This window comes from Chiloscyllium punctatum, unplaced genomic scaffold (genome assembly GCF_047496795.1).
Source record: "Chiloscyllium punctatum isolate Juve2018m unplaced genomic scaffold, sChiPun1.3 scaffold_1221, whole genome shotgun sequence".
NCBI lineage: Eukaryota > Metazoa > Chordata > Chondrichthyes > Orectolobiformes > Hemiscylliidae > Chiloscyllium > Chiloscyllium punctatum.
In genome coordinates, this window is record NW_027310955.1 from 745 (window position 1) to 28,471 (window position 27,727).

At 51.9% G+C, this 27,727-nt stretch overlaps 1 protein-coding gene across 1 annotated transcript in view; it reads right to left on the reverse strand.

Annotated features, from left to right (window-relative positions):
* Positions 1–1,353: 1,353 nt before the first annotated feature.
* Positions 1,354–27,727, reverse strand: part of LOC140474845 (nucleoside diphosphate kinase B-like) — a 34,551-nt gene continuing 8,177 nt past the window's right edge. The window contains exons 2-4 of the mRNA XM_072567734.1: positions 3,923–4,024; positions 3,127–3,239; positions 1,354–1,600 (exon numbers count right to left, since the gene is read on the reverse strand). Of these exons, the coding sequence (XP_072423835.1) occupies positions 1,483–1,600; positions 3,127–3,239; positions 3,923–4,024 (333 nt within the window). The 3' untranslated portion in view covers positions 1,354–1,482. The remainder of the gene's footprint in view (positions 1,601–3,126; positions 3,240–3,922; positions 4,025–27,727) is intronic.

Consider the following 27,727-nt stretch of genomic DNA (forward strand, 5'->3'; position numbering starts at 1 on the left):
GGAGTGTGGGCCTGGATTATGGAGCTCAAGGCCTAGAGTATATCCATCTCCCTCCGACAGTGCGGCCCTCCCTCAGGACTGGGCACCGGGAGGGAGGGAGGGAGTGTGGGCCTGGATTATGGAGCTCAAGGCCTAGAGTATATCCATCTCCCTCCGACAGTGCGGCCCTCCCTCAGTATTCGTTTGCGTGATCTCCTCCTGGGACACAATTTGAGACAAAGGGAGGGGGAGGCAATGGGCTGTGTGTATGTGAGGGGGAGAGAGAGAGAGAGGGAGAGAGACGAGAGAGATAGAGAGACCGAGAGAGAGGGAGAGAGAGAGAGAGAGGGAGAGAGAGAGCGAGAGGGAGAGAGAGAGAGGGCGAGAGACCGAGAGAGAGGGAGAGAGAGAGAAAGGGAGAGAGAGAGCGAAAGGGAGAGAGAGAGAGACCGAGAGACCGAGAGAGAGAGAAAGGGAGAGAGAGAGCGAGAGGGAGAGAGAGAGAGAGCGAGAGACCGAGAGAGAGGGAGAGAGAGCGAGAGAGACACAGATAGGTCCGTAAGTGGACACTGCAACTCAGAAGAAGTCAGAGAGGGAGATTTTGAGACTGAGAGAGTGAGAGTGACAGAGAAAGTGATGGGGAGAGAGAGAGAGAGAGAGAGAGAGAGAGAGGAAGGGAATAGACAGAGACAGAGCAAGAGGGAGTGAGAAAGAGGGAATGAGAACATGTGTGAGAGAGAGAGAGAGACTCCGAGAGAGAGAAAGAGAGAGAGAGTATGTGAGAAGGACAGAAAGAGAGAGAGAGGGAGAGGGAGAGAGAGGGGGAGAGAGGGAGAGTGGGAGGGTGAGGGAGAGAGGGAGAGAGGGAGAGGGGGAGGGAGAGGGAGAGGGAGAGAGAGGGGGAGGGAGAGGGAGAGGGAGAGAGAGGGAGAGAGAGGGGGAGAGAGTGGGAGGGAGAGAGGGAGGGAGAGGGAGAGAAGGGGAGAGGGAGAGAGGGAGAGGGAGAGTGAGAGAGAGAGGGTGGGAGAGGGAGAGAGAGAGGGAGAGAGGGAGAGACAGAGATAGAGAGAGAGAGAGACAGAGAGAGAGAGAGGGGGTGGGAGAGAGGGAGAGGGAGAGAGGGGGAGAGAGAGGGAGATGGAGAGAGATGGAGAGAGAGGGAGAGACAGAGAGAGAGAGAGAGAGAGAGACAGAGAGAGAGAGAGAGAGAGAGACAGAGATAGAGAGAGAGACAGAGAGAGAGAATGTGGGAGAGAGGGAGAGGGGGAGAGACGGAGAGAGAGAAGGAGAGAGACAGAGAGAGACGGAGAGAGAGAGAGAGAGAGTGAGGGAGAGGATTGGCCGGGTGGAAGTGAAGAGCCAGGCAGACAATGCGAATTTCCAGCTGTTTTATTGAGGCTCCTGCGCAGACCAGGGAGGACCAGATCTGCACGGTGCGGGGGGGTGCGATGAGTGACAGTCCCTCGCTCGGTGAACCCCTGGGCGTGAGAGGCGGATGCTGCCTCACTCGTAAAGGTAGCCCTCCATGCAGCTCTTCCACTCGATCAGCTCCTCAGGTTTGAACCAAAGAGCGACCTCCTTCTTGGCTGTTTCCAGGGAATCGCTGCCGTGGATAATGTTCCTGACGGAGAAGGGGCGGGGGGGGGAATGGGGAGAGAGGTCAGAGAGCACAGCAAGATCCCACTGACAGCAGACCGGTGGGGTACCGGAGAGCCGTGCACGGTAACCCTCCCTCTGCCGTTTCCACCTTTCCCTGCCCATTTGTCACTACTTTCGAATCCACTTGCAATGTTCAAAGGAAAATGGGGAACTGGGCACGGCGCTCCGAGTGACCGAGGGGAGACCGGGGAACGGTGCACGGTGCTCCGAGTGTGGGGTCTGACCGAGGGGAGACCGGGGAACTGTGCACGGTGCTCCGAGTGTGGGTCTGACCGAGGGGAGACCGGGGAACTGTGCACGGTGCTCCGAGTGACCGAGGGGAGACCGGGGGAACTGAGCACGGTGCTCCGAGTGACCGAGGGGAGACCGGGGAACTGTGCACGTTGCTCCGAGTGACCGAGGGGAGACCGGGGAACTGTGCACGGTGCTCCGAGTGACCGAGGGGAGACCGGGGAACTGTGCACGGTGCTCCGAGTGTGGGGTCTGACCGAGGGGGGACCGGGGAACTGTGCACGGTGCTCCGAGTGACCGAGGGGAGACCGGGGAACTGTGCACGGTGCTCCGAGTGACCGAGGGGAGACCGGGGAACTGTGCACGGTGCTCCGAGTGTGGGGTCTGACCGAGGGGAGACCGGGGAACTGTGCACGGTGCTCCGAGTCTGGGTCTGACCGAGGGGAGACCGGGGAACTGGGCACGGTGCTCCGAGTGTGTGGTCTGACTGAGGGGAGAGACCGGGGAACTGTGCACGGTGCTCCGAGTCTGGGTCTGACCGAGGGGAGACCGGGGAACTGTGCACGGTGATCCGAGTGACCGAGGGGAGACTGGGGAACTGTGCACGGTGCTCCGAGTCTGGGTCTGACCGAGGGGAGACCGGGGAACTGTGCACGATGCTCCGAGTGTGGGGTCTGACCGAGCGGAGACCGGGGAACTGTGCACGGTGCTCCGAGTGACCGAGGGGAGACCGGGGAACTGGGCACGGTGCTCCGAGTGTGGGTCTGACCGAGGGGAGACCGGGGAACTGTGCACGGTGCTCCGAGTGACCGAGGGGAGACCGGGGAACTGTGCACGGTGCTCCGAGTGACCGAGGGGAGACCGGGGAACTGTGCACGATGCTCCGAGTGTGGGTCTGATCGAGGGGAGACCGGGGAACTGTGCACGGTGCTCCGAGTGTGGGGTCTGACCGAGGGGAGACCGGGGAACTGTGCACGGTGCTCCGAGTGTGGGTCTGACCGAGGGGAGACCGGGGAATTGTGCACGGTGCTCCGAGTGACCGAGGGGAGACCGGGGAACTGTGCACGGTGCTCCGAGTGACTGAGGGGAGACCGGGGAACTGTGCACGGTGCTCCGAGTGTGGGGTCTGACCGAGGGGAGACTGGGGAACTGTGCACGGTGCTCCGAGTGACCGAGGGGAGACCGGGGAACTGTGTACGGTGCTCCGAGTGTGGGGTCTGACCGAGGGGGGAGAAGGAGACTGGATTTTGTATGTACCTGCCGACTTGAACACAGAGATCTCCACGAATCGTTCCTGGTTTGGAGTCCACAGGATTTGTCTCTCCCATCATGTCTCGCACTACCTTAACAATACTCTGTCCTTCCCAACACTGCAATTTGTAATATTCAGAGAAAATTTTAGTTTGTATGTCTGTTAAACAGAATTTCAGTCCACAGATATCTCCCTGAGAGAGAGAGGGGACTGAGAGACACCAGTCAGTGTACAGATATCTCCCTGAGAGAGAGAGAGGGGACTGAGAGAAACCAGTCAGTGTACAGATATCTCCCTGAGAGAGAGGGGGGACTGAGAGACACCAGTCAGTGTACAGATATCTCCCTGAGAGAGAGAGGGGACTGAGAGAAACCAGTCAGTGTACAGATATCTCCCTGAGAGAGAGGGCGGACTGAGAGACACCAGTCAGTGTACAGATATCTCCCTGAGAGAGAGGGGACTGAGAGACACCAGTCAGTGTACAGATATCTCCCTGAGAGAGAGAGAGAGGACTGAGAGACACCAGCCAGTGTACAGATATCTCCCTGAGAGAGAGGGGACTGAGAGACACCAGTCAGTGTACAGATATCCCCCTGAGAGAGAGGGGACTGAGAGACACCAGTCAGTGTACAGATATCTCCCTGAGAGAGAGACAGGAGACTGAGAGACACCAGTCAGTGTACAGATATCTCCCTGAGAGAGAGAGGACTGAGAGACACCAGTCAGTGTACAGATATCTCCCTGAGAGAGAGGGGACTGAGAGACACCAGTTACTGTAATCCATCCCACCCCTAAACTCACCATGGCAACAAATGGTCCCGCGGCAGTGAATTTGCAGAGTCCACTGTAGAATGGTTTGTCTTTGAGATCGATGTAATGCTGTTTGGCCATCTCTTCTGTGGGCTGGGGACAGAGACACAGAAAGAGAGAGAGAGAGAGAGAGAGAGAGTTTCAAAATGATCTGTGTTTCATATATTTTGCTGCAGCGTTACGGTGAGGGGTGTGGGGTATATATCAGTGTGTGACAATGAGAGGTGTGGGGTATATCAGTGTGTTACGGTGAGGGGTGTGGGGTATATCAGTGTGTTACAGTCAGGGGTGTGGGGTATATCAGTGTGTTACGGTGAGGGGTGTGGGGTAGATCAGTGTGTTACAGTCAGGGGTGTGGGGTATATCAGTGTGTTACGGTGAGGGGTGTGGGGTAGATCAGTGTGTTACAGTGAGGGGTGTGGGGTATATCAGTGTATTCCAGTGAGGGGTGTGGGGTAGATCAGTGTGTTACAGTGAGGGGTGTGGAGTATATCAGTGTGTTACAGTGAGGGGTGTGGGGTATATCAGTGTGTCACAGTGAGGGGTGTGGGGTATATCAGTGTGTTACAGTGAGGGGTGTGGGGTATATCAGTGTGTTACAGTGAGGGGTGCGGGATATATCAGTGCGTTACAGTGAGGGGTGTGGGGTATATCAGTGTGTTACAGTGAGGGGTATGGGGTATATCAGTGTGTTACAGTGAGGGGTGCGGGATATATCAGTGCGTTACAGTGAGGGGTGTGGGGTATATCAGTGTGTTACGGTGAGGGGTGTGGGGTATATCAGTGTGTTACAGTGAGGGGTGTGGGGTATATCAGTGTGTTACGGTGAGGGGTGTGGGGTAGATCAGTGTGTTACAGTGAGGGGTGTGGGGTATATCAGTGTGTTACGGTGAGGGGTGTGGGATATATCAGTGTGTTACAGTGAGGGGTGTGGGGTATATCAGTGTGTTACGGTGAGGGGTGTGGGATATATCAATGTGTTACAGTGAGGGGTGTGGGGTATATCAGTGTGTTACAGTGAGGGGTGCGGGATATATCAGTGCGTTACAGTGAGGGGTGTGGGATATATCAGTGTGTTTATGTGAGGGGTGTGGGGTATATCAGTGTGTTACAGTGAGGGGTATGGGGTATATCAGTGTGTTACAGTGAGGGGTGTGGGGTATATCAGTGTGTTACAGTGAGGGGTGTGGGATATATCAGTGTGTTACGGTGAGGGGTGTGGGGTATATCAGTGTGTTACAGTGAGGGGTGCGGGATATATCAGTGCGTTACAGTGAGGGGTGTGGGGTATATCAGTGTGTTACGGTGAGGGGTGTGGGGTATATCAGTGTGTTACAGTGAGGGGTGTGGGGTATATCAGTGTGTTATAGTGAGGGGTGTGGGGTATATCAGTGTGTTACAGTGAGGGGTGTGGGGTATATCAGTGTGTTACAGTGAGGGGTGTGGGGTATATCAGTGTGTTACGGTGAGGGGTGTGGGATATATCAGTGTGTTACAGTGAGGGGTGTGGGATATATCAGTGTGTTACAGTGAGGGGTGTGGGGTATATCAGTGTGTTACGGTGAGGGGTGTGGGGTATATCAGTGTGTTACGGTGAGGGGTGTGGGATATATCAGTGTGTTACAGTGAGGGGTGTGGGGTATATCAGTGTGTTACGGTGAGGGGTGTGGTATATATCAGTGTGTCACAGTGAGGGGTGTGGGGTTTATCAGTGTGTTACAGTAAGGTGTGTGGGGTATATCAGTGTGTTACAGTAAGGGGTGTGGGGTATATCAGTGTGTTACGGTGAGGGGTGTGGGGTATATCACTGTGTTACAGTGAGGGGTGTGGGGTATATCAGTGTGTTACGGTGAGGGGTGTGGGGTAGATCAGTGTGTTACAGTGAGGGGTGTGGGGTATATCAGTGTGTTACGGTGAGGGGTGTGTGGTAGATCAGTGTGTTACAGTGAGGGGTGTGGGGTATATCAGTGTGTTCCAGTGAGGGGTGTGGGGTATATCAGTGTGTTACGGTGAGGGGTGTGGGATATATCAGTGTGTTATAGTGAGGGGTGTGGCATATATCAGTGTGTTACGGTGAGGGGTGTGGGATATATCAGTGTGTTACAGTGAGGGGTGTGGGGTATATCAGTGTGTTACGGTGAGGGGTGTGGGATATATCAGTGTGTCACAGTGAGGGGTGTGGGGTTTATCAGTGTGTTACAGTAAGGGGTGTGGGGTATATCAGTGTGTTACAGTGAGGGGTGTGGGGTATATCAGTGTGTTACAGTGAGGGGTGTGGGGTATATCAGTGTGTTACGGTGAGGGGTGTGGGGTATATCAGTGTGTTATAGTGAGGGGTGTGGGGTATATCAGTGTGTTACGGTGAGGGGTGTGGGGTAGATCAGTGTGTTACAGTGAGGGGTGTGGGGTATATCAGTGTGTTACGGTGAGGGGTGTGGGGTAGATCAGTGTGTTACAGTGAGGGGTGTGGAGTATATCAGTGTGTTACAGTGAGGGGTGTGGGGTATATCAGTGTGTCACAGTGAGGGGTGTGGGGTATATCAGTGTGTTACAGTGAGGGGTGTGGGGTATATCAGTGTGTTACGGTGAGGGGTGTGGGGTATATCAGTGTGTTACAGTGAGGGGTGTGGGGTATATCAGTGTGTTACGGTGAGGGGTGTGGGGTAGATCAGTGTGTTACGGTGAGGGGTGTGGGGTATATCAGTGTGTTACAGTGAGGGGTGTGGGGTATATCAGTGTGTTCCAGTGAGGGGTGTGGGGTATATCAGTGTGTTACGGTGAGGGGTGTGGGATATATCAGTGTGTTACAGTGAGGGGTGTGGGGTATATCAGTGTGTTACGGTGAGGGGTGTGGGATATATCAGTGCGTTACAGTGAGGGGTGTGGGGTATATAAGTGTGTTACGGTGAGGGGTGTGGGATATATCAGTGTGTTACAGTGAGGGGTGTGGGGTATATCAGTGTGTTACGGTGAGGGGTGTGGGATATATCAGTGTGTTACAGTGAGGGGTGTGGGGTATATCAGTGTGTTACGGTGAGGGGTGTGGGATATATCAGTGTGTTAGAGTGAGGGGTGTGGGGTATATATCAGTGTGTGACAGTGAGGGGTGTGGGGTATATCAGTGTGTTACGGTGAGGGGTGTGGGGTATATCAGTGTGTTACAGTGAGGGGTGTGGGGCATATCAGTGTGTTACGGTGAGGGGTGTGGGATATATCAGTGTGTTCCGGTGAGTGGTATCGGGTATATCCGTGTGTTACAGTGAGGGGTGTGGGGTATATCAGGGTGTTACAGTGAGGGGTGTGGGGTATATCAGTGTGTTTCAGTGAGGGGTGTGGGGTATATCAGTGTGTTACAGTGAGGGGTGTGGGATATATCAGTGTGTTACAGTGAGGGGTGTGGGGTATATCAGTGTGTTACAGTGAGGGGTGTGGGATATATCAGTGTGTTACAGTGAGGGGTGTGGGGTATATCAGTGTGTTACAGTGAGGGGTGTGGGATATATCAGTGTGTTCCGGTGAGGGGTGTGGGATATATCAGGGTGTTACAGTGAGGGGTGTGGGATATATCAGTGTGTCACAGTGAGGGGTGTGGGGTATATCAGTGTGTTACGGTGAGGGGTGTCGGATATATCAGTGTGTTCCGGTGAGGGGTGTGGGATATATCAGTGTGTTACGGTGAGGGGTGTCGGATATAACAGTGTGTTCCGGTGAGGGGTGTGGGATATATCAGTGTGTTACGGTGAGGGGTGTGGGATATATCAGTGTGTTCCGGTGAGTGGTATCGGGTATATCAGTGTGTTACAGTGAGGGGTGTGGGGTATATCAGGGTGTTACAGTGAGGGGTGTGGGGTATATCAGTGTGTTTCAGTGAGGGGTGTGGGGTATATCAGTGTGTTACAGTGAGGGGTGTGGGATATATCAGTGTGTTACAGTGAGGGGTGTGGGGTATATCAGTGTGTTACAGTGAGGGGTGTGGGATATATCAGTGTGTTACAGTGAGGGGTGTGGGATATATCAGCGTGTTACAGTGAGGGGTGTGGGGTATACCAGTGTGTCAGAGTGAGGGGTGTGGGGTATATCAGTGTGTTACAGTGAGGGGTGTGGGGTATATCAGTGTGTTACAGTCAAGGGTGTGGGGTATATCAGTGTGTTACGGTGAGGGGTGTGGGGTATATCAATGAGGGGTGTGGGGTATATCAGTGTCTCACAGTGAGGGGTGTGGGGTATATCAGTGTGTTACAGTGAGGGGTGTGGGGTATATCAGTATGTTACAGTGAGGGGTGTGGGGTATATCAGGGTGTTACAGGGAGGGGTGTGGGGTATATCAGTGTGTTACAGTGAGGGGTGTGGGGTATATCACTATGTTACAGTGAGGGGTGTGGGGTATATCAGTATGTTACAGTGAGGGGTGTGGGGTATATCAGGGTGTTACAGTGAGGGGTGTGGGGTATATCAGGGTGTTACAGGGAGGGGTGTGGGGTATATCAGTGTGTTACAGTCAAGGGTGTGGGGTATATCAGTGTGTTACGGTGAGGGGTGTGGGATATATCAGTGTGTCAAGGTGAGGGGTGTGGGGTATATCAGTGTGTCACGGTGAGGGGTGTGGGGTATATCAGTGTGTTACAGTGAGGGGTGTGGGGTATATCAGTGAGGGGTGTGGGGAATATCAGTCAGATTTGTGGGGCATATCAGTGTGTTACAGCGAGGGGTGTGGGGTATATCAGTGTGTTACAGTGAGGGGTGTGGGGTATATCAGTGAGGGTTGTGGGGTATATCAGTGTGTCACAGTGAGGGGTGTGGGGTATATCAGTGTGTTACAGTGAGGGGTGTGGGGTATATCAGTGTGTTACAGTGAGGGGTGTGGGGTATATCAGTCAGAGGTGTGGGGTATATCAGTGTGTTAAGGTGAGGGGTGCGGGGTATATCAGTATGTTACAGTGAGGGGTGTGGGGTATATCAGAGTGTTGCAGTGAGGGGTGTGGGGTATATCAGTGAGGGGTGTGGGGTATATCAGTGAGGGGTGTGGGGTATATCAGGGTGTTACAGTGAGGGGTGTGGGGTAGATCAGTGTGTTACAGTGAGGGGTGCGGGGTATATCAGTGTGTTACATTGAGGGGTGTGGGGTATATCAGTGTGTTACAGTCAAGGGTGTGGGGTATATCAGTGTGTTACGGTGAGGGGTGTGGGATATATCAGTGTGTCAAGGTGAGGGGTGTGGGGTATATCAGTGTGTCACGGTGAGGGGTGTGGGGTATATCAGTGAGGGGTGTGGGGAATATCAGTCAGATTTGTGGGGCATATCAGTGTGTTACAGCGAGGGGTGTGGGGTATATCAGTGTGTTACAGTGAGGGGTGTGGGGTATATCAGTGAGGGTTGTGGGGTATATCAGTGTGTCACAGTGAGGGGTGTGGGGTATATCAGTGTGTTACAGTGAGGGGTGTGGGGTATATCAGTGTGTTACAGTGAGGGGTGTGGGGTATTTCAGTCAGAGGTGTGGGGTATATCAGTGTGTTAAGGTGAGGGGTGCGGGGTATATCAGTATGTTACAGTGAGGGGTGTGGGGTATATCAGAGTGTTGCAGTGAGGGGTGTGGGGCATATCAGTGAGGGGTGTGGGGTATATCAGTGAGGGGTGTGGGGTATATCAGGGTGTTACAGTGAGGGGTGTGGGGTAGATCAGTGTGTTACAGTGAGGGGTGCGGGGTATATCAGTGTGTTACATTGAGGGGTGTGGGGTATATCAGTGTGTTACAGTCAAGGGTGTGGGGTATATCAGTGTGTTACGGTGAGGGGTGTGGGATATATCAGTGTGTCAAGGTGAGGGGTGTGGGGTATATCAGTGTGTCACGGTGAGGGGTGTGGGGTATATCAGTGAGGGGTGTGGGGAATATCAGTCAGATTTGTGGGGCATATCAGTGTGTTACAGCGAGGGGTGTGGGGTATATCAGTGTGTTACAGTGAGGGGTGTGGGGTATATCAGTGAGGGTTGTGGGGTATATCAGTGTGTCACAGTGAGGGGTGTGGGGTATATCAGTGTGTTACAGTGAGGGGTGTGGGGTATATCAGTGTGTTACAGTGAGGGGTGTGGGGTATATCAGTCAGAGGTGTGGGGTATATCAGTGTGTTAAGGTGAGGGGTGTGGGGTATATCAGTATGTTACAGTAAGGGGTGTGGGGTATATCAGTGAGGGGTGTGGGGTATATCAGTGAGGGGTGTGGGGTATATCAGGGTGTTACAGTGAGGGGTGTGGGGTATATCAGGGTGTTACAGTGAGGGGTGCGTTGTATATCAGTGTGTTACAGTGAGGGGTGTGGGGTATATCAGTGTGTTACAGTGAGGGGTGTGGGGTATATCAGTGAGGGGTTTGGGGTATATCAGTGAGGGGTGTGGGGTATATCAGGGTGTTACAGTGAGGGGTGTGGGGTATATCAGGGTGTTACAGTGAGGGGTGCGGGGTATATCAGTGTGTTACAGTGAGGGGTGCGGGGTATATCAGTGTGTTACAGTGAGGGGTGTGGGGTATATCAGTGTATTACAGTGAGGGGTGTGGGGTATATCAGGGTGTTACAGTGAGGTGTGTGGGGTATATCAGTGTGTTACAGTGTGGGGTGTGGGGTATAACAGTGTGTTACAGTGAGGGGTGTGGGATATATCAGTGTGTTACAGTAAGGGGTGTGGGGTATATCAGTGTGTTACAGTGAGGGGTGTGGGGTTTATCAGTGTGTTACAGTAAGGGGTGTGGGGTATATCAGTGTGTTACAGTGTGGGGTGTGGGGTGTATCAGGGTGTTACAGTGAGGGGTGTGGGGTTTATCAGTGTGTTACAGTAAGGGGTGTGGGGTATATCAGTGTGTTACAGTGAGGGGTGTGGGGTTTATCAGTGTGTTACATTAAGGGGTGTGGGGTATATCAGTGTGTTACAGTGAGGGGTGTGGGGTATATCAGTGTGTTACAGTGAGGGGTGTGGGGTATATCAGAGTGTTACAGTGAGGGGTGTGGGGTATATCAGGGTGTCACAGTGAGGGGTGTGGGGTATAACAGTGTGTTATAGTGAGGGGTGTGGGGTATATCAGTGTGTCACAGTGAGGGGTGTGGCATATATCAGTGTGTTACAGTGAGGGGTGTGGAGTATATCAGTGTGTTACAGTGAGGGGTGTGGGGTATATCAGTGTGTCACAGTGAGGGGTGGGGGGTATATCAGTGTGTTACAGTGAGGGGTTTGGGGTATATCAGTGTGTTACAGTGAGGGGTGTGGGGTATATCAGTGAGTTACAGTGAGGGGTGTGGGGTATATCAGTGTGTTACAGTGCGGCGTGTGGGGTATATCAGTGTGTTATAGTGAGGGGTGTGGGGTATATCAGGGTGTTACAGTAAGGGGTGTGGGGTATATCAGCGTGTTACAGTGAGGGGTGTGGGATATATCCGTGTGTTATAGTGAGGGGTGTGGGGTATATCAGTGTGTTACAGTGAGGGGTGTGGGGTATATCAGAGTGTTACAGTGAGGGGTGTGGGGTATATCAGGGTGTCACAGTGAGGGGTGTGGGGTATAACAGTGTGTTACAGTGAGGGGTGTGGGGTATATCAGTGTGTTATAGTGAGGGGTGTGGGGTTAATCAGTGTGTTACAGTGAGGGGTGCGGGGTATATCAGTGTGTTACAGTGAGGGGTGTGGGGTATAACAGTGTGTTATAGTGAGGGGTGTGGGGTATATCAGTGTGTTACAGTGAGGGGTGTGGGGTATATCAGTGTGTCACAGTGAGGGGTGTGGGGTATATCAGGGTGTTACAGTGAGGGGTGTGGTGAATATCAGGGTGTTACAGTGAGGTGTGTGGGGTATATCAGTGTGTTACAGTGAGGGGTGTGGGGTATATCAGTGTGTCACAGTGAGGGGTGTGGGGTATATCAGGGTGTTACAGTGAGGGGTGTGGTGAATATCAGGGTGTTACAGTGAGGGGTGTGGGGTATATCAGTGTGTTACAGTGAGGGGTGTGGAGTATATCAGTGTGTTACAGTGAGGGGTGTGGGGTATATCAGTGTGTTACAGTGAGGGGTGTGGGGTAAATCAGGGTGTTACAGTGAGGGGTGTGGGGTATATCAGTGTGTCACAGTGAGGGGTGTGGGGTATATCAGTGTGTTATAGTGAGGGGTGTGGGGTATATCAGTGTGTTACAGTGAGGGGTGTGGAGTATATCAGTGTGTTACAGTGAGGGGTGTGGGGTATATCAGTGTGTCACAGTGAGGGGTGTGGGGTATATCAGGGTGTTACAGTGAGGGGTGTGGGGTATATCAGTGTGTTACAGTGAGGGGTGTGGAGTATATCAGTGTGTTACAGTGAGGGGTGTGGGGTATATCAGTGTGTTACAGTGAGGGGTGTGGGGTATATCAGTGAGTTACAGTGAGGGGTGTGGGGTATATCAGTGTGTTACAGTGCGGCGTGTGGGGTATATCAGTGTGTTATAGTGAGGGGTGTGGGGTATATCAGGGTGTTACAGTGAGGGGTGTGGGGTATATCAGTGTGTTACAGTGAGGGGTGTGGGATATATCCGTGTGTTATAGTGAGGGGTGTGGGGTATATCAGTGTGTTACAGTGAGGGGTGTGGGGTATATCAGAGTGTTACAGTGAGGGGTGTGGGGTATATCAGGGTGTCACAGTGAGGGGTGTGGGGTATAACAGTGTGTTACAGTGAGGGGTGTGGGGTATATCAGTGTGTTATAGTGAGGGGTGTGGGGTTAATCAGTGTGTTACAGTGAGGGGTGCGGGGTATATCAGTGTGTTACAGTGAGGGGTGTGGGGTATAACAGTGTGTTATAGTGAGGGGTGTGGGGTATATCAGTGTGTTACAGTGAGGGGTGTGGGGTATATCAGTGTGTCACAGTGAGGGGTGTGGGGTATATCAGGGTGTTACAGTGAGGGGTGTGGTGAATATCAGGGTGTTACAGTGAGGTGTGTGGGGTATATCAGTGTGTTACAGTGAGGGGTGTGGGGTATATCAGTGTGTCACAGTGAGGGGTGTGGGGTATATCAGGGTGTTACAGTGAGGGGTGTGGTGAATATCAGGGTGTTACAGTGAGGGGTGTGGGGTATATCAGTGTGTTACAGTGAGGGGTGTGGAGTATATCAGTGTGTTACAGTGAGGGGTGTGGGGTATATCAGTGTGTTACAGTGAGGGGTGTGGGGTAAATCAGGGTGTTACAGTGAGGGGTGTGGGGTATATCAGTGTGTCACAGTGAGGGGTGTGGGGTATATCAGTGTGTTATAGTGAGGGGTGTGGGGTATATCAGTGTGTTACAGTGAGGGGTGTGGAGTATATCAGTGTGTTACAGTGAGGGGTGTGGGGTATATCAGTGTGTCACAGTGAGGGGTGTGGGGTATATCAGGGTGTTACAGTGAGGGGTGTGGGGTATATCAGTGTGTTACAGTGAGGGGTGTGGAGTATATCAGTGTGTTACAGTGAGGGGTGTGGGGTATATCAGTGTGTCACAGTGAGGGGTGTGGGGTATATCAGGGTGTTACAGTGAGGGGTGTGGTGAATATCAGGGTGTTACAGTGAGGGGTGTGGAGTTTCTCAGTGTGTTACAGTGAGGGGTGTGGGGTATATCAGTGTGTCACACTGAGGGGTGTGGGGTATATCAGGGTGTTACAGTGAGGGGTGTGGGGTATATCAGTGTGTTACAGTGAGGGGTGTGGAGTTTCTCAGTGTGTTACAGTGAGGGGTGTGGGGTATATCAGTGTGTCACACTGAGGGGTGTGGGGTATATCAGTGTGTAACAGTGTGGGGTGTGGGGTATATCAGTGTGTTACAGTGAGGGGTGTGGGGTATATCAGTGTGTCACAGTGAGGGGTGTGGGGTATATCAGTGTGTTACAGTGAGGGGTGTGGGGTATATCAGTGTGTTTCAGTGAGGTGTGTGGGGTAAATCAGTGTGTCACAGTGAGGGGTGTGGGGTATATCAGTGTGTTACAGTGAGGGGTGTGGGGGTATATCAGTGTGTTACAGTGAGGGGTGTGGGGGTATATCAGTGTGTTATAGTGAGGGGTGTGGGGTATATCAGTGTGTTATAGTGAGGGGTGTGGGGTATATCAGTGTGTTACAGTGAGGGGTGTGGAGTATATCAGTGTGTTACAGTGAGGGGTGTGGGGTATATCAGTGTGTTACAGTGAGGGGTGTGGGGGTATATCAGTGTGTTATAGTGAGGGGTGTGGGGTATATCAGTGTGTTACAGTGAGGGGTGTGGAGTATATCAGTGTGTTACAGTGAGGGGTGTGGGGTATATCAGTGTGTCACAGTGAGGGGTGTGGGGTATATCAGTGTGTTACAGTGAGGGGTGTGGGGTATATCAGGGTGTTACAGTGAGGGGTGTGGTGAATATCAGGGTGTTACAGTGAGGTGTGTGGGGTATATCAGGGTGTTACAGTGAGGGGTGTGGGGTATATCAGGGTGTTACAGTGAGGGGTGTGGGGTATATCAGTGTGTTACGGTGAGGGGTGTGGGGTATATCAGTGTGTTACAGTGAGGGGTGTGGGGTATATCAGTGTGTTACGGTGAGGGGTGTGGGGTATATCAGTGTGTTATGGTGAGGGGTGTGGGGTATATCAGTGTGTTACGGTGAGGGGTGTGGGATATATCAGTGTGTTACAGTGAGGGGTGTGGGGTATATCAGTGTGTTACAGTGAGGGGTGTGGGGTATATCAGGGTGTTACAGGGAGGGGTGTGGGGTATATCAGTGTGTTACAGTGAGGGATGCGGGGTATATCAGTGTGTTACAGTGAGGGGTGTGGGGTATATCAGTGTGTTACAGTGAGGGGTGTGGGGTATATCAGCGTATTATAGTGAGGGGTGTGGGGTATATCAGTGAGGGGTGTGGGGTATATCAGTGAGGGGTGTGGGGTATATCAGTGTGTCACAGTGAGGGGTGTGGGGTATATCAGGGTGTTACAATGAGGGGTGTGGGGTATATCAGTGTGTCACAGTGAGGGGTGTGGGGTATACCAGTGTGTTACAGTGAGGGGTGTGGGGTATATCAGTTTGTTATAGTGAGGGGTGTGAGGATATATCAGTGTGTTACAGTGAGGGGTGTGGGGTATATCAGTGAGGGGTGTGGGATATACCAGTGTGTTACAGTGAGGGGTGTGGGGTATATCGGTGTGTCACAGTGAGGGGTGTGGGGTATATCAGTGAGGGGTGTGGGGTATATCAGTGTGTTACAGTGAGGGGTGTGGGGTATATCAGTGAGGGGTGTGAGGATATATCAGTGTGTTACAGTGAAGGGTGTGGGGTATATCAGTGAGGGGTGTGGGATATATCAGTGTGTCACAGTGAGGGGTGTGGGGTATATCAGTGAGGGGTGTGGGGTATATCGGTGTGTCACAGTGAGGGGTGTGCGGTATATCAGTGAGGGGTGTGGGGTATATCAGTGTGTTACAGTGAGGGGTGTGGGGTATATCAGTGTGTCACAGTGAGGGGTGTGGGGTATATCAGTGTGTTACAGTGAGGGGTGTGGGGTATATCAGTGTGTTATAGTGAGGGGTGTGGCGTATATCAGTGTGTTACAGTGAGGGGTGTGGGGTATATTAGTGTGTTACAGTGAGGGGTGTGGGGTATATCAGTGTGTTACAGTGAGGGGTGTGGGGTATATCAGTGTGTTACAGTGAGGGGTGTGGGGTATATCAGTGAGGGGTGTGGGGTATATCAGTGTGTTACAGTGAGGGGTGTGGGGTATATCAGTGAGGGGTGTGGGGTAAATCAGTGATGGGTGTGGGGTATATCAGTGTGTTACAGTGAGGGGTGTGGGGTATATCAGTGAGGGGTGTGGGGTATATCATTGTGTTACAGTGAGGGGTGTGGGGTATATCAGTGTGTTATAGTGAGGGGTGTGGGGTATATCAGTGTGTCACACTGAGGGGTGTGGGGTATATCAGGGTGTTACAGTGAGGGGTGTGGGGTATATCAGTGTGTTACAGTGAGGGGTGTGGAGTTTCTCAGTGTGTTACAGTGAGGGGTGTGGGGTATATCAGTGTGTCACACTGAGGGGTGTGGGGTATATCAGTGTGTAACAGTGTGGGGTGTGGGGTATATCAGTGTGTTACAGTGAGGGGTGTGGGATATATCAGTGTGTTACAGTGAGGGGTGTGGGGTATATCAGTGAGGAGTGTGGGGTATATCAGTGTGTCACAGTGAGGGGTGTGGGGTATATCGGTGTGTCACTGTGAGGGGTGTGGGGTATAACAGTGAGGGGTGTGGGGTATATCAGTGTGTTCCAGTGAGGGGTGTGGGTTATATCAGTGTGTTACAGTGAGGGGTGTGGGGTATATCAGGGTGTTACAGTGAGGGGTGTGGGGTATATCAGTGTGTTACAGTGAGGGGTGTGGGGTTTATCAGTGTGTTACAGTGAGGGGTGTGGGGTATATCAGTGAGGGGTGTGGGGTATATCAGTGTGTTACAGTGAGGGGTGTGGGGTATATCAGTGAGGGGTGTGGGGTATATCATTGTGTTACAGTGAGGGGTGTGGGGTATATCAGTGTGTTATAGTGAGGGGTGTGGGGTATATCAGTGTGTTACAGTGAGGGTTGTGGGATATATCAGTGTGTTACAGTGAGGGGTGTGGGGTATATGAGTGTGTTACAGTGAGGGGTGTGGGGTATATCAGTGAGAGGTGTGGGGTATATCAGTGTGTCACAGTGAGGGGTGTGGGGTATATCAGTGTGTTACAGTGAGGGGTGTGGGATATATCAGTGTGTTACAGTGAGGGGTGTGGGGTATATCAGTGTGTTACAGTGAGGGGTGTGGGATATATCAGTGTGTTACAGTGAGGGGTGTGGGGTATATCAGTGAGGAGTGTGGGGTATATCAGTGTGTCACAGTGAGGGGTGTGGGGTATATCGGTGAGTCACTGTGAGGGGTGTGGGGTATAACAGTGAGGGGTGTGGGGTATATCAGTGTGTCACAGTGAGGGGTGTGGGGTATATCAGGGTGTTACAGTGAGGGGTGTGGGGTATATCAGTGTGTCACAGTGAGGGGTGTGGGGTATATCAGGGTGTTACAGTGAGGGGTGTGGGGTATATCAGTGTGTTACAGTGAGGGGTGTGGGGTATATCAGTGTGTTACAGTGAGGGGTGTGGGGTATATCAGGGTGTTACAGTGAGGGGTGTGGGGTATATCAGTGTGTTACAGTGAGGGGTGTGGGGTATATCAGTGTGTCACAGTGAGGGGTGTGGGGTATATCAGGGTGTTACAGTGAGGGGTGTGGGGTATATCAGTGTGTTACGGTGAGGGGTGTGGGATATATCAGTGTGTCACAGTGAGGGGTGTGGGGTATATCAGCGTGTCACAGTGAGGGGTGTGGGGTATATCAGTGTGTTACAGTGAGGGGTGTGGGATATATCAGTGAGGGGTGTGGGGTATATCAGTGAGGGGTGTGGGGTATATCAGTGAGGGGTGTGGGGTACATCAGTGTGTTACAGTGAGGGGTGTGGGGTATATCAGTGAGGGGTGTGGGGTATATCATTGTGTTACAGTGAGGGGTGTGGGGTAAATCAGGGTGTTACAGTGAGGGGTGTAGGGAATATCAGTGTGTTACAGTGAGGGGTGTGGGGTATATCAGTGTGTTACAGTGAGGGGTGTGGGGTATATCAGTGTGTCACAATGAGGGGTGTGGGGTATATCAGTGTGTTACAGTGAGGGGTGTGGGGTATATCAGTGTGTCACAATGAGGGGTGTGGGGTATATCAGTGTATTATAGTGAGGGGTGTGGGGTATATCAGTGTGTTACAGTGAGGGGTGTGGAGTATATCAGTGTGTTACAGTGAGGGGTGTGGGGTATATCAGTGTGTCACAGTGAGGGGTGTGGGGTATATCAGGGTGTTACAGTGAGGGGTGTGGGGTATATCAGTGTGTTACAGTGAGGGGTGTGGAGTATATCAGTGTGTTACAGTGAGGGGTGTGGTGAATATCAGGGTGTTACAGTGAGGTGTGTGGGGTAAATCAGTGTGTCACAGTGAGGGGTGTGGTGTATATCAGTGTGTTACAGTGAGGGATGTGGGGTAAATCAGTGTGTCACAGTGAGGGGTGTGGGGTATATCAGTGTGTTACAGGGAGGGGTGTGGGGTATATCAGTGTGTTACAGTGAGGAGTGTGGAGTATATCAGTGTGTTACAGTGTGGGGTGTGGGGTATATCAGTGTGTTACAGTGAGGGGTGTGGGGTATATCAGTGTGTCACACTGAGGGGTGTGCGGTATATCAGGGTGTTACAGTGAGGGGTGTGGGGTATATCAGTGTGTTACAGTGAGGGGTGTGGAGTATATCAGTGTGTTACAGTGAGGGGTGTGGGGTATATCAGGGTGTTACAGTGAGGGGTGTGGGGTAAATCAGTGTGTCACAGTGAGGGGTGTGGGGTATATCAGTGTGTTATAGTGAGGGGTGTGGGGTATATCAGTGTGTTACAGTGAGGGGTGTGGAGTATATCAGTGTGTTACAGTGAGGGGTGTGGGGTATATCAGTGTGTCACAGTGAGGGGTGTGGGGTATATCAGTGTGTTACAGTGAGGGGTGTGGGGTATATCAGGGTGTTACAGTGAGGGGTGTGGTGAATATCAGGGTGTTACAGTGAGGTGTGTGGGGTATATCAGGGTGTTACAGTGAGGGGTGTGGGGTATATCAGGGTGTTACAGTGAGGGGTGTGGGGTATATCAGTGTGTTACGGTGAGGGGTGTGGGGTATATCAGTGTGTTACAGTGAGGGGTGTGGGGTATATCAGTGTGTTACGGTGAGGGGTGTGGGGTATATCAGTGTGTTACAGTGAGGGGTGTGGGATATATCAGTGTGTTACAGTGAGGGGTGTGGGGTATATCAGTGTGTTACAGTGAGGGGTGTGGGGTATATCAGGGTGTTACAGGGAGGGGTGTGGGGTATATCAGTGTGTTACAGTGAGGGATGTGGGGTATATCAGTGTGTTACAGTGAGGGGTGTGGGGTATATCAGTGAGGGGTGTGGGGTATATCAGCGTGTCACAGTGAGGGGTGCGGGGTATATCAGTGTGTTACAGTGAGGGATGCGGGGTATATCAGTGTGTTACAGTGAGGGGTGTGGGGTATATCAGTGTGTTACAGTGAGGGGTGTGGGGTATATCAGGGTATTATAGTGAGGGGTGTGGGGTATATCAGTGAGGGGTGTGGGGTATATCAGTGAGGGGTGTGGGGTATATCAGTGTGTCACAGTGAGGGGTGTGGGGTATATCAGGGTGTTACAGTGAGGGGTGTGGGGTATATCAATGTGTCACAGTGAGGGTGTGAGGTATATCAGTGTGTTACAGTGAGGGGTGTGGGGTATATCAGTTTGTTATAGTGAGGGGTGTGAGGATATATCAGTGTGTTACAGTGAGGGGTGTGGGGTATATCAGTGAGGGGTGTGGGATACATCAGTGTGTTACAGTGAGGGGTGTGGGGTATATCGGTGTGTCACAGTGAGGGGTGTGGGGTATATCAGTGAGGGGTGTAGGGTATATCAGTGTGTTACAGTGAGGGGTGTGGGGTATATCAGTGAGGGGTGTGAGGATATATCAGTGTGTTACAGTGAAGGGTGTGGGGTATATCAGTGAGGGGTGTGGGATATATCAGTGTGTCACAGTGAGGGGTGTGGGGTATATCAGTGAGGGGTGTGGGGTATATCAGTGTGTTACAGTGAGGGGTGTGGGGTATATCAGTGTGTCACAGTGAGGGGTGTGGGGTATATCAGTGTGTTACAGTGAGGGGTGTGGGGTATATCAGTGTATTATAGTGAGGGGTGTGGCGTATATCAGTGTGTTACAGTGAGGGGTGTGGGGTATATTAGTGTGTTACAGTGAGGGGTGTGGGGTATATCAGTGTGTTACAGTGAGGGGTGTGGGGTATATCAGTGTGTTACAGTGAGGGGTGTGGGGTATATCAGTGAGGGGTGTGGGGTATATCAGTGTGTTACAGTGAGGGGTGTGGGGTATATCAGTGAGGGGTGTGGGGTATATCAGTGATGGGTGTGGGGTATATCAGTGTGTTACAGTGAGGGGTGTGGGGTATATCAGTGAGGGGTGTGGGGTATATCAGTGTGTTACAGTGAGGGGTGTGGGGTATATCAGTGAGGGGTGTGGGGTATATCATTGTGTTACAGTGAGGGGTGTGGGGTATATCAGTGTGTTATAGTGAGGGGTGTGGGGTATATCAGTGTGTTACAGTGAGGGTTGTGGGATATATCAGTGTGTTACAGTGAGGGGTGTGGGGTATATGAGTGTGTTACAGTGAGGGGTGTGGGGTATATCAGTGAGAGGTGTGGGGTATATCAGTGTGTCACAGTGAGGGGTGTGGGGTATATCAGTGTGTTACAGTGAGGGGTGTGGGATATATCAGTGTGTTACAGTGAGGGGTGTGGGGTATATCAGTGTGTTACAGTGAGGGGTGTGGGATATATCAGTGTGTTACAGTGAGGGGTGTGGGGTATATCAGTGAGGAGTGTGGGGTATATCAGTGTGTCACAGTGAGGGGTGTGGGGTATATCGGTGAGTCACTGTGAGGGGTGTGGGGTATAACAGTGAGGGGTGTGGGGTATATCAGTGTGTCACAGTGAGGGGTGTGGGGTATATAAGGGTGTTACAGTGAGGCGTGTGGGGTATATCAGTGTGTCACAGTGAGGGGTGTGGGGTATATCAGGGTGTTACAGTGAGGGGTGTGGGGTATATCAGTGTGTTACAGTGAGGGGTGTGGGGTATATCAGTGTGTTACAGTGAGGGGTGTGGGGTATATCAGGGTGTTACAGTGAGGGGTGTGGGGTATATCAGTGTGTTACAGTGAGGGGTGTGGGGTATATCAGTGTGTCACAGTGAGGGGTGTGGGGTATATCAGGGTGTTACAGTGAGGGGTGTGGGGTATATCAGTGTGTTACGGTGAGGGGTGTGGGATATATCAGTGTGTCACAGTGAGGGGTGTGGGGTATATCAGCGTGTCACAGTGAGGGGTGTGGGGTATATCAGTGTGTTACAGTGAGGGGTGTGGGATATATCAGTGAGGGGTGTGGGGTATATCAGTGAGGGGTGTGGGGTATATCAGTGAGGGGTGTGGGGTACATCAGTGTGTTACAGTGAGGGGTGTGGGGTATATCAGTGAGGGGTGTGGGGTATATCATTGTGTTACAGTGAGGGGTGTGGGGTAGATCAGTGTGTTATAGTGAGGGGTGTGGGGTATATCAGTGTGTTACAGTGAGGGTTGTGGGATATATCAGTGTGTTACAGTGAGGGGTGTGGGGTATATGAGTGTGTTACAGTGAGGGGTGTGGGGTATATCAGTGAGAGGTGTGGGGTATATCAGTGTGTCACAGTGAGGGGTGTGGGGTATATCAGTGTGTTACAGTGAGGGGTGTGGGATATATCAGTGTGTTACAGTGAGGGGTGTGGGGTATATCAGTGTGTTACAGTGAGGGGTGTGGGATATATCAGTGTGTTACAGTGAGGGGTGTGGGGTATATCAGTGAGGAGTGTGGGGTATATCAGTGTGTCACAGTGAGGGGTGTGGGGTATATCGGTGAGTCACTGTGAGGGGTGTGGGGTATAACAGTGAGGGGTGTGGGGTATATCAGTGTGTTCCAGTGAGGGGTGTGGGGTATATCAGTGTGTCACAGTGAGGGGTGTGGGGTATATCAGGGTGTTACAGTGAGGGGTGTGGGGTATATCAGTGTGTCACAGTGAGGGGTGTGGGGTATATCAGGGTGTTACAGTGAGGGGTGTGGGGTATATCAGTGTGTTACAGTGAGGCGTGTGGGGTATATAAGTGTGTTACAGTGAGGGGTGTGGGGTATATCAGGGTGTTACAGTGAGGGGTGTGGGGTATATCAGTGTGTTACAGTGAGGGGTGTGGGGTATATCAGTGTGTCACAGTGAGGGGTGTGGGGTATATCAGGGTGTTACAGTGAGGGGTGTGGGGTATATCAGGGTGTTACAGTGAGGGGTGTGGGGTATATCAGTGTGTTACAGTGAGGGGTGTGGGGTATATCAGTGTGTCACAGTGAGGGGTGTGGGGTATATCAGGGTGTTACAGTGAGGGGTGTGGGGTATATCAGTGTGTCACAGTGAGGGGTGTGGGGTATATCAGCGTGTCACAGTGAGGGGTGTGGGGTATATCAGTGTGTTACAGTGAGGGGTGTGGGATATATCAGTGAGGGGTGTGGGGTATATCAGTGAGGGGTGTGGGGTGTATCAGTGTGTTACAGTGAGGGGTGTGGGGTATATCAGTGTGTCACAGTGAGGGGTGTGGGGTATATCAGTGTGTCACAGTGAGGTGTGTGGGGCAAATCAGTGTGTCACAGTGAGGGGTGTGGGGTATATCAGTGTGTTATAGTGAGGGGTGTGGGGTATATCAGTGTGTTACAGTGAGGGGTGTGGAGTATATCAGTGTGTTACAGTGAGGGGTGTGGGGTATATCAGTGTGTCACAGTGAGGGGTGTGGGGTATATCAGTGTGTTACCGTGAGGGGTGTGGGGTATATCAGGGTGTTACAGTGAGGGGTGTGGTGAATATCAGGGTGTTACAGTGAGGTGTGTGGGGTACATCAGGGTGTTACAGTGAGGGGTGTGGGGTATATCAGGGTGTTACAGTGAGGGGTGTGGGGTATATCAGTGTGTTACGGTGAGGGGTGTGGGGTATATCAGTGTGTTACAGTGAGGGGTGTGGGGTATATCAGTGTGTTACGGTGAGGGGTGTGGGGTATATCAGTGTGTTACAGTGAGGGGTGTGGGATATATCAGTGTGTTACAGTGAGGGGTGTGGGGTATATCAGTGTGTTCCAGTGAGGGGTGTGGGGTATATCAGGGTGTTACAGGGAGGGGTGTGGGGTATATCAGTGTGTTACAGTGAGGGATGTGGGGTATATCAGTGTGTTACAGTGAGGGGTGTGGGGTATATCAGTGAGGGGTGTGGGGTATATCAGCGTGTCACAGTGAGGGGTGCGGGGTATATCAGTGTGTTACAGTGAGGGATGCGGGGTATATCAGTGTGTTACAGTGAGGGGTGTGGGGTATATCAGTGTGTTACAGTGAGGGGTGTGGGGTATATCAGGGTATTATAGTGAGGGGTGTGGGGTATATCAGTGAGGGGTGTGGGGTATATCAGTGAGGGGTGTGGGGTATATCAGTGTGTCACAGTGAGGGGTGTGGGGTATATCAGGGTGTTACAGTGAGGGGTGTGGGGTATATATCAGTGTGTCACAGTGAGGGTGTGAGTTATATCAGTGTGTTACAGTGAGGGGTGTGGGGTATATCAGTTTGTTATAGTGAGGGGTGTGAGGATATATCAGTGTGTTACAGTGAGGGGTGTGGGGTATATCAGTGAGGGGTGTGGGATATATCAGTGTGTTACAGTGAGGGGTGTGGGGTATATCGGTGTGTCGCAGTGAGGGGTGTGGGGTATATCAGTGAGGGGTGTGGGGTATATCAGTGTGTTACAGTGAGGGGTGTGGGGTATATCAGTGAGGGGTGTGAGGATATATCAGTGTGTTACAGTGAAGGGTGTGGGGTATATCAGTGAGGGGTGTGGGATATATCAGTGTGTCACAGTGAGGGGTGTGGGGTATATTGTGGGGTATATCAGTGTGTTACAGTGAGGGGTGTGGGGTATATCAGTGTGTCACAGTGAGGGGTGTGGGGTATATCAGTGTGTTACAGTGAGGGGTGTGGGGTATATCAGTGCGTTATAGTGAGGGGTGTGGCGTATATCAGTGTGTCACAGTGAGGGGTGTGGGGTATATTAGTGTGTTACAGTGAGGGGTGTGGGGTATATCAGTGTGTTACAGTGAGGGGTGTGGGGTATATCAGTGTGTTACAGTGAGGGGTGTGGGGTATATCAGTGAGGGGTGTGGGGTATATCAGTGTGTTACAGTGAGGGGTGTGGGGTATATCAGTGAGGGGTGTGAGGATATATCAGTGTGTTACAGTGAAGGGTGTGGGGTATATCAGTGAGGGGTGTGGGATATATCAGTGTGTCACAGTGAGGGGTGTAGGGTATATCAGTGAGGGGTGTGGGGTATATCGGTGTGTCACAGTGAGGGGTGTGCGGTATATCAGTGAGGGGTGTGGGGTATATCAGTGTGTTACAGTGAGGGGTGTGGGGTATATCAGTGTGTCACAGTGAGGGGTGTGGGGTATATCAGTGTGTTACAGTGAGGGGTGTGGGGTATATCAGTGTATTATAGTGAGGGGTGTGGCATATATCAGTGTGTTACAGTGAGGGGTGTGGGGTATATCAGTGAGGGGTGTGAGGATATATCAGTGTGTTACAGTGAAGGGTGTGGGGTATATCAGTGAGGGGTGTGGGATATATCAGTGTGTCACAGTGAGGGGTGTAGGGTATATCAGTGAGGGGTGTGGGGTATATCGGTGTGTCACAGTGAGGGGTGTGCGGTATATCAGTGAGGGGTGTGGGGTATATCAGTGTGTTACAGTGAGGGGTGTGGGGTATATCAGTGTGTCACAGTGAGGGGTGTGGGGTATATCAGTGTGTTACAGTGAGGGGTGTGGGGTATATCAGTGTATTATAGTGAGGGGTGTGGCATATATCAGTGTGTTACAGTGAGGGGTGTGGGGTATATTAGTGTGTTACAGTGAGGGGTGTGGGGTATATCAGTGTGTTACAGTGAGGGGTGTGGGGTATTTCAGTGAGGGGTGTGGGGTATATCAGTGTGTTACAGTGAGGGGTGTGGGGTATATCAGTGAGGGGTGTGGGGTATATCAGTGATGGGTGTGGGGTATATCAGTGTGTTACAGTGAGGGGTGTGGGGTATATCAGTGAGGGGTGTGGGGTATATCATTGTGTTACAGTGAGGGGTGTGGGGTATATCAGTGTGTTATAGTGAGGGGTGTGGGGTATATCAGTGTGTTACAGTGAGGGGTGTGGGGTATATCAGTGAGAGGTGTGGGGTATATCAGTGTGTCACAGTGAGGGGTGTGGGGTATATCAGTGTGTTACAGTGAGGGGTGTGGGATATATCAGTGTGTTACAGTGAGGGGTGTGGGGTATATCAGTGTGTTACAGTGAGGGGTGTGGGATATATCAGTGTGTTACAGTGAGGGGTGTGGGGTATATCAGTGAGGAGTGTGGGGTATATCAGTGTGTCACAGTGAGGGGTGTGGGGTATATCGGTGAGTCACTGTGAGGGGTGTGGGGTATAACAGTGAGGGGTGTGGGGTATATCAGTGTGTTCCAGTGAGGGGTGTGGGGTATATCAGTGTGTCACAGTGAGGGGTGTGGGGTATATCAGGGTGTTACAGTGAGGGGTGTGGGGTATATCAGTGTGTCACAGTGAGGGGTGTGGGGTATATCAGGGTGTTACAGTGAGGGGTGTGGGGTATATCAGTGTGTTACAGTGAGGGGTGTGGGGTATATCAGTGTGTTACAGTGAGGGGTGTGGGGTATATCAGGGTGTTACAGTGAGGGGTGTGGGGTATATCAGTGTGTTACAGTGAGGGGTGTGGGGTATATCAGTGTGTCACAGTGAGGGGTGTGGGGTATATTAGGGTGTTACAGTGAGGGGTGTGGGGTATATCAGTGTGTTACGGTGAGGGGTGTGGGATATATCAGTGTGTCACAGTGAGGGGTGTGGGGTATATCAGCGTGTCACAGTGAGGGGTGTGGGGTATATCAGTGTGTTACAGTGAGGGGTGTGGGATATATCAGTGAGGGGTGTGGGGTATATCAGTGAGGGGTGTGGGGTATATCAGTGAGGGGTGTGGGGTACATCAGTGTGTTACAGTGAGGGGTGTGGGGTATATCAGTGAGGGGTGTGGGGTATATCATTGTGTTACAGTGAGGGGTGTGGGGTATATCAGTGTGTTATAGTGAGGGGTGTGGGGTATATCAGTGTGTTACAGTGAGGGTTGTGGGATATATCAGTGTGTTACAGTGAGGGGTGTGGGGTATATGAGTGTGTTACAGTGAGGGGTGTGGGGTATATCAGTGAGAGGTGTGGGGTATATCAGTGTGTCACAGTGAGGGGTGTGGGGTATATCAGTGTGTTACAGTGAGGGGTGTGGGATATATCAGTGTGTTACAGTGAGGGGTGTGGGGTATATCAGTGTGTTACAGTGAGGGGTGTGGGATATATCAGTGTGTTACAGTGAGGGGTGTGGGGTATATCAGTGAGGAGTGTGGGGTATATCAGTGTGTCACAGTGAGGGGTGTGGGGTATATCGGTGAGTCACTGTGAGGGGTGTGGGGTATAACAGTGAGGGGTGTGGGGTATATCAGTGTGTTCCAGTGAGGGGTGTGGGGTATATCAGTGTGTCACAGTGAGGGGTGTGGGGTATATCAGGGTGTTACAGTGAGGGGTGTGGGGTATATCAGTGTGTCACAGTGAGGGGTGTGGGGTATATCAGGGTGTTACAGTGAGGGGTGTGGGGTATATCAGTGTGTTACAGTGAGGCGTGTGGGGTATATCAGTGTGTTACAGTGAGGGGTGTGGGGTATATCAGGGTGTTACAGTGAGGGGTGTGGGGTATATCAGTGTGTTACAGTGAGGGGTGTGGGGTATATCAGTGAGGGGTGTGAGGATATATCAGTGTGTTACAGTGAAGGGTGTGGGGTATATCAGTGAGGGGTGTGGGATATATCAGTGTGTCACAGTGAGGGGTGTGGGGTATATCAGTGAGGGGTGTGGGGTATATCGGTGTGTCACAGTGAGGGGTGTGCGGTATATCAGTGAGGGGTGTGGGGTATATCAGTGTGTTACAGTGAGGGGTGTGGGGTATATCAGTGTGTCACAGTGAGGGGTGTGGGGTATATCAGTGTGTTACAGTGAGGGGTGTGGGGTATATCAGTGCGTTATAGTGAGGGGTGTGGCGTATATCAGTGTGTCACAGTGAGGGGTGTGGGGTATATTAGTGTGTTACAGTGAGGGGTGTGGGGTATATCAGTGTGTTACAGTGAGGGGTGTGGGGTATATCAGTGTGTTACAGTGAGGGGTGTGGGGTATATCAGTGAGGGGTGTGGGGTATATCAGTGTGTTACAGTGAGGGGTGTGGGGTATATCAGTGAGGGGTGTGAGGATATATCAGTGTGTTACAGTGAAGGGTGTGGGGTATATCAGTGAGGGGTGTGGGATATATCAGTGTGTCACAGTGAGGGGTGTAGGGTATATCAGTGAGGGGTGTGGGGTATATCGGTGTGTCACAGTGAGGGGTGTGCGGTATATCAGTGAGGGGTGTGGGGTATATCAGTGTGTTACAGTGAGGGGTGTGGGGTATATCAGTGTGTCACAGTGAGGGGTGTGGGGTATATCAGTGTGTTACAGTGAGGGGTGTGGGGTATATCAGTGTATTATAGTGAGGGGTGTGGCATATATCAGTGTGTTACAGTGAGGGGTGTGGGGTATATTAGTGTGTTACAGTGAGGGGTGTGGGGTATATCAGTGTGTTACAGTGAGGGGTGTGGGGTATTTCAGTGAGGGGTGTGGGGTATATCAGTGTGTTACAGTGAGGGGTGTGGGGTATATCAGTGAGGGGTGTGGGGTATATCAGTGATGGGTGTGGGGTATATCAGTGTGTTACAGTGAGGGGTGTGGGGTATATCAGTGAGGGGTGTGGGGTATATCATTGTGTTACAGTGAGGGGTGTGGGGTATATCAGTGTGTTATAGTGAGGGGTGTGGGGTATATCAGTGTGTTACAGTGAGGGGTGTGGGGTATATCAGTGAGAGGTGTGGGGTATATCAGTGTGTCACAGTGAGGGGTGTGGGGTATATCAGTGTGTTACAGTGAGGGGTGTGGGATATATCAGTGTGTTACAGTGAGGGGTG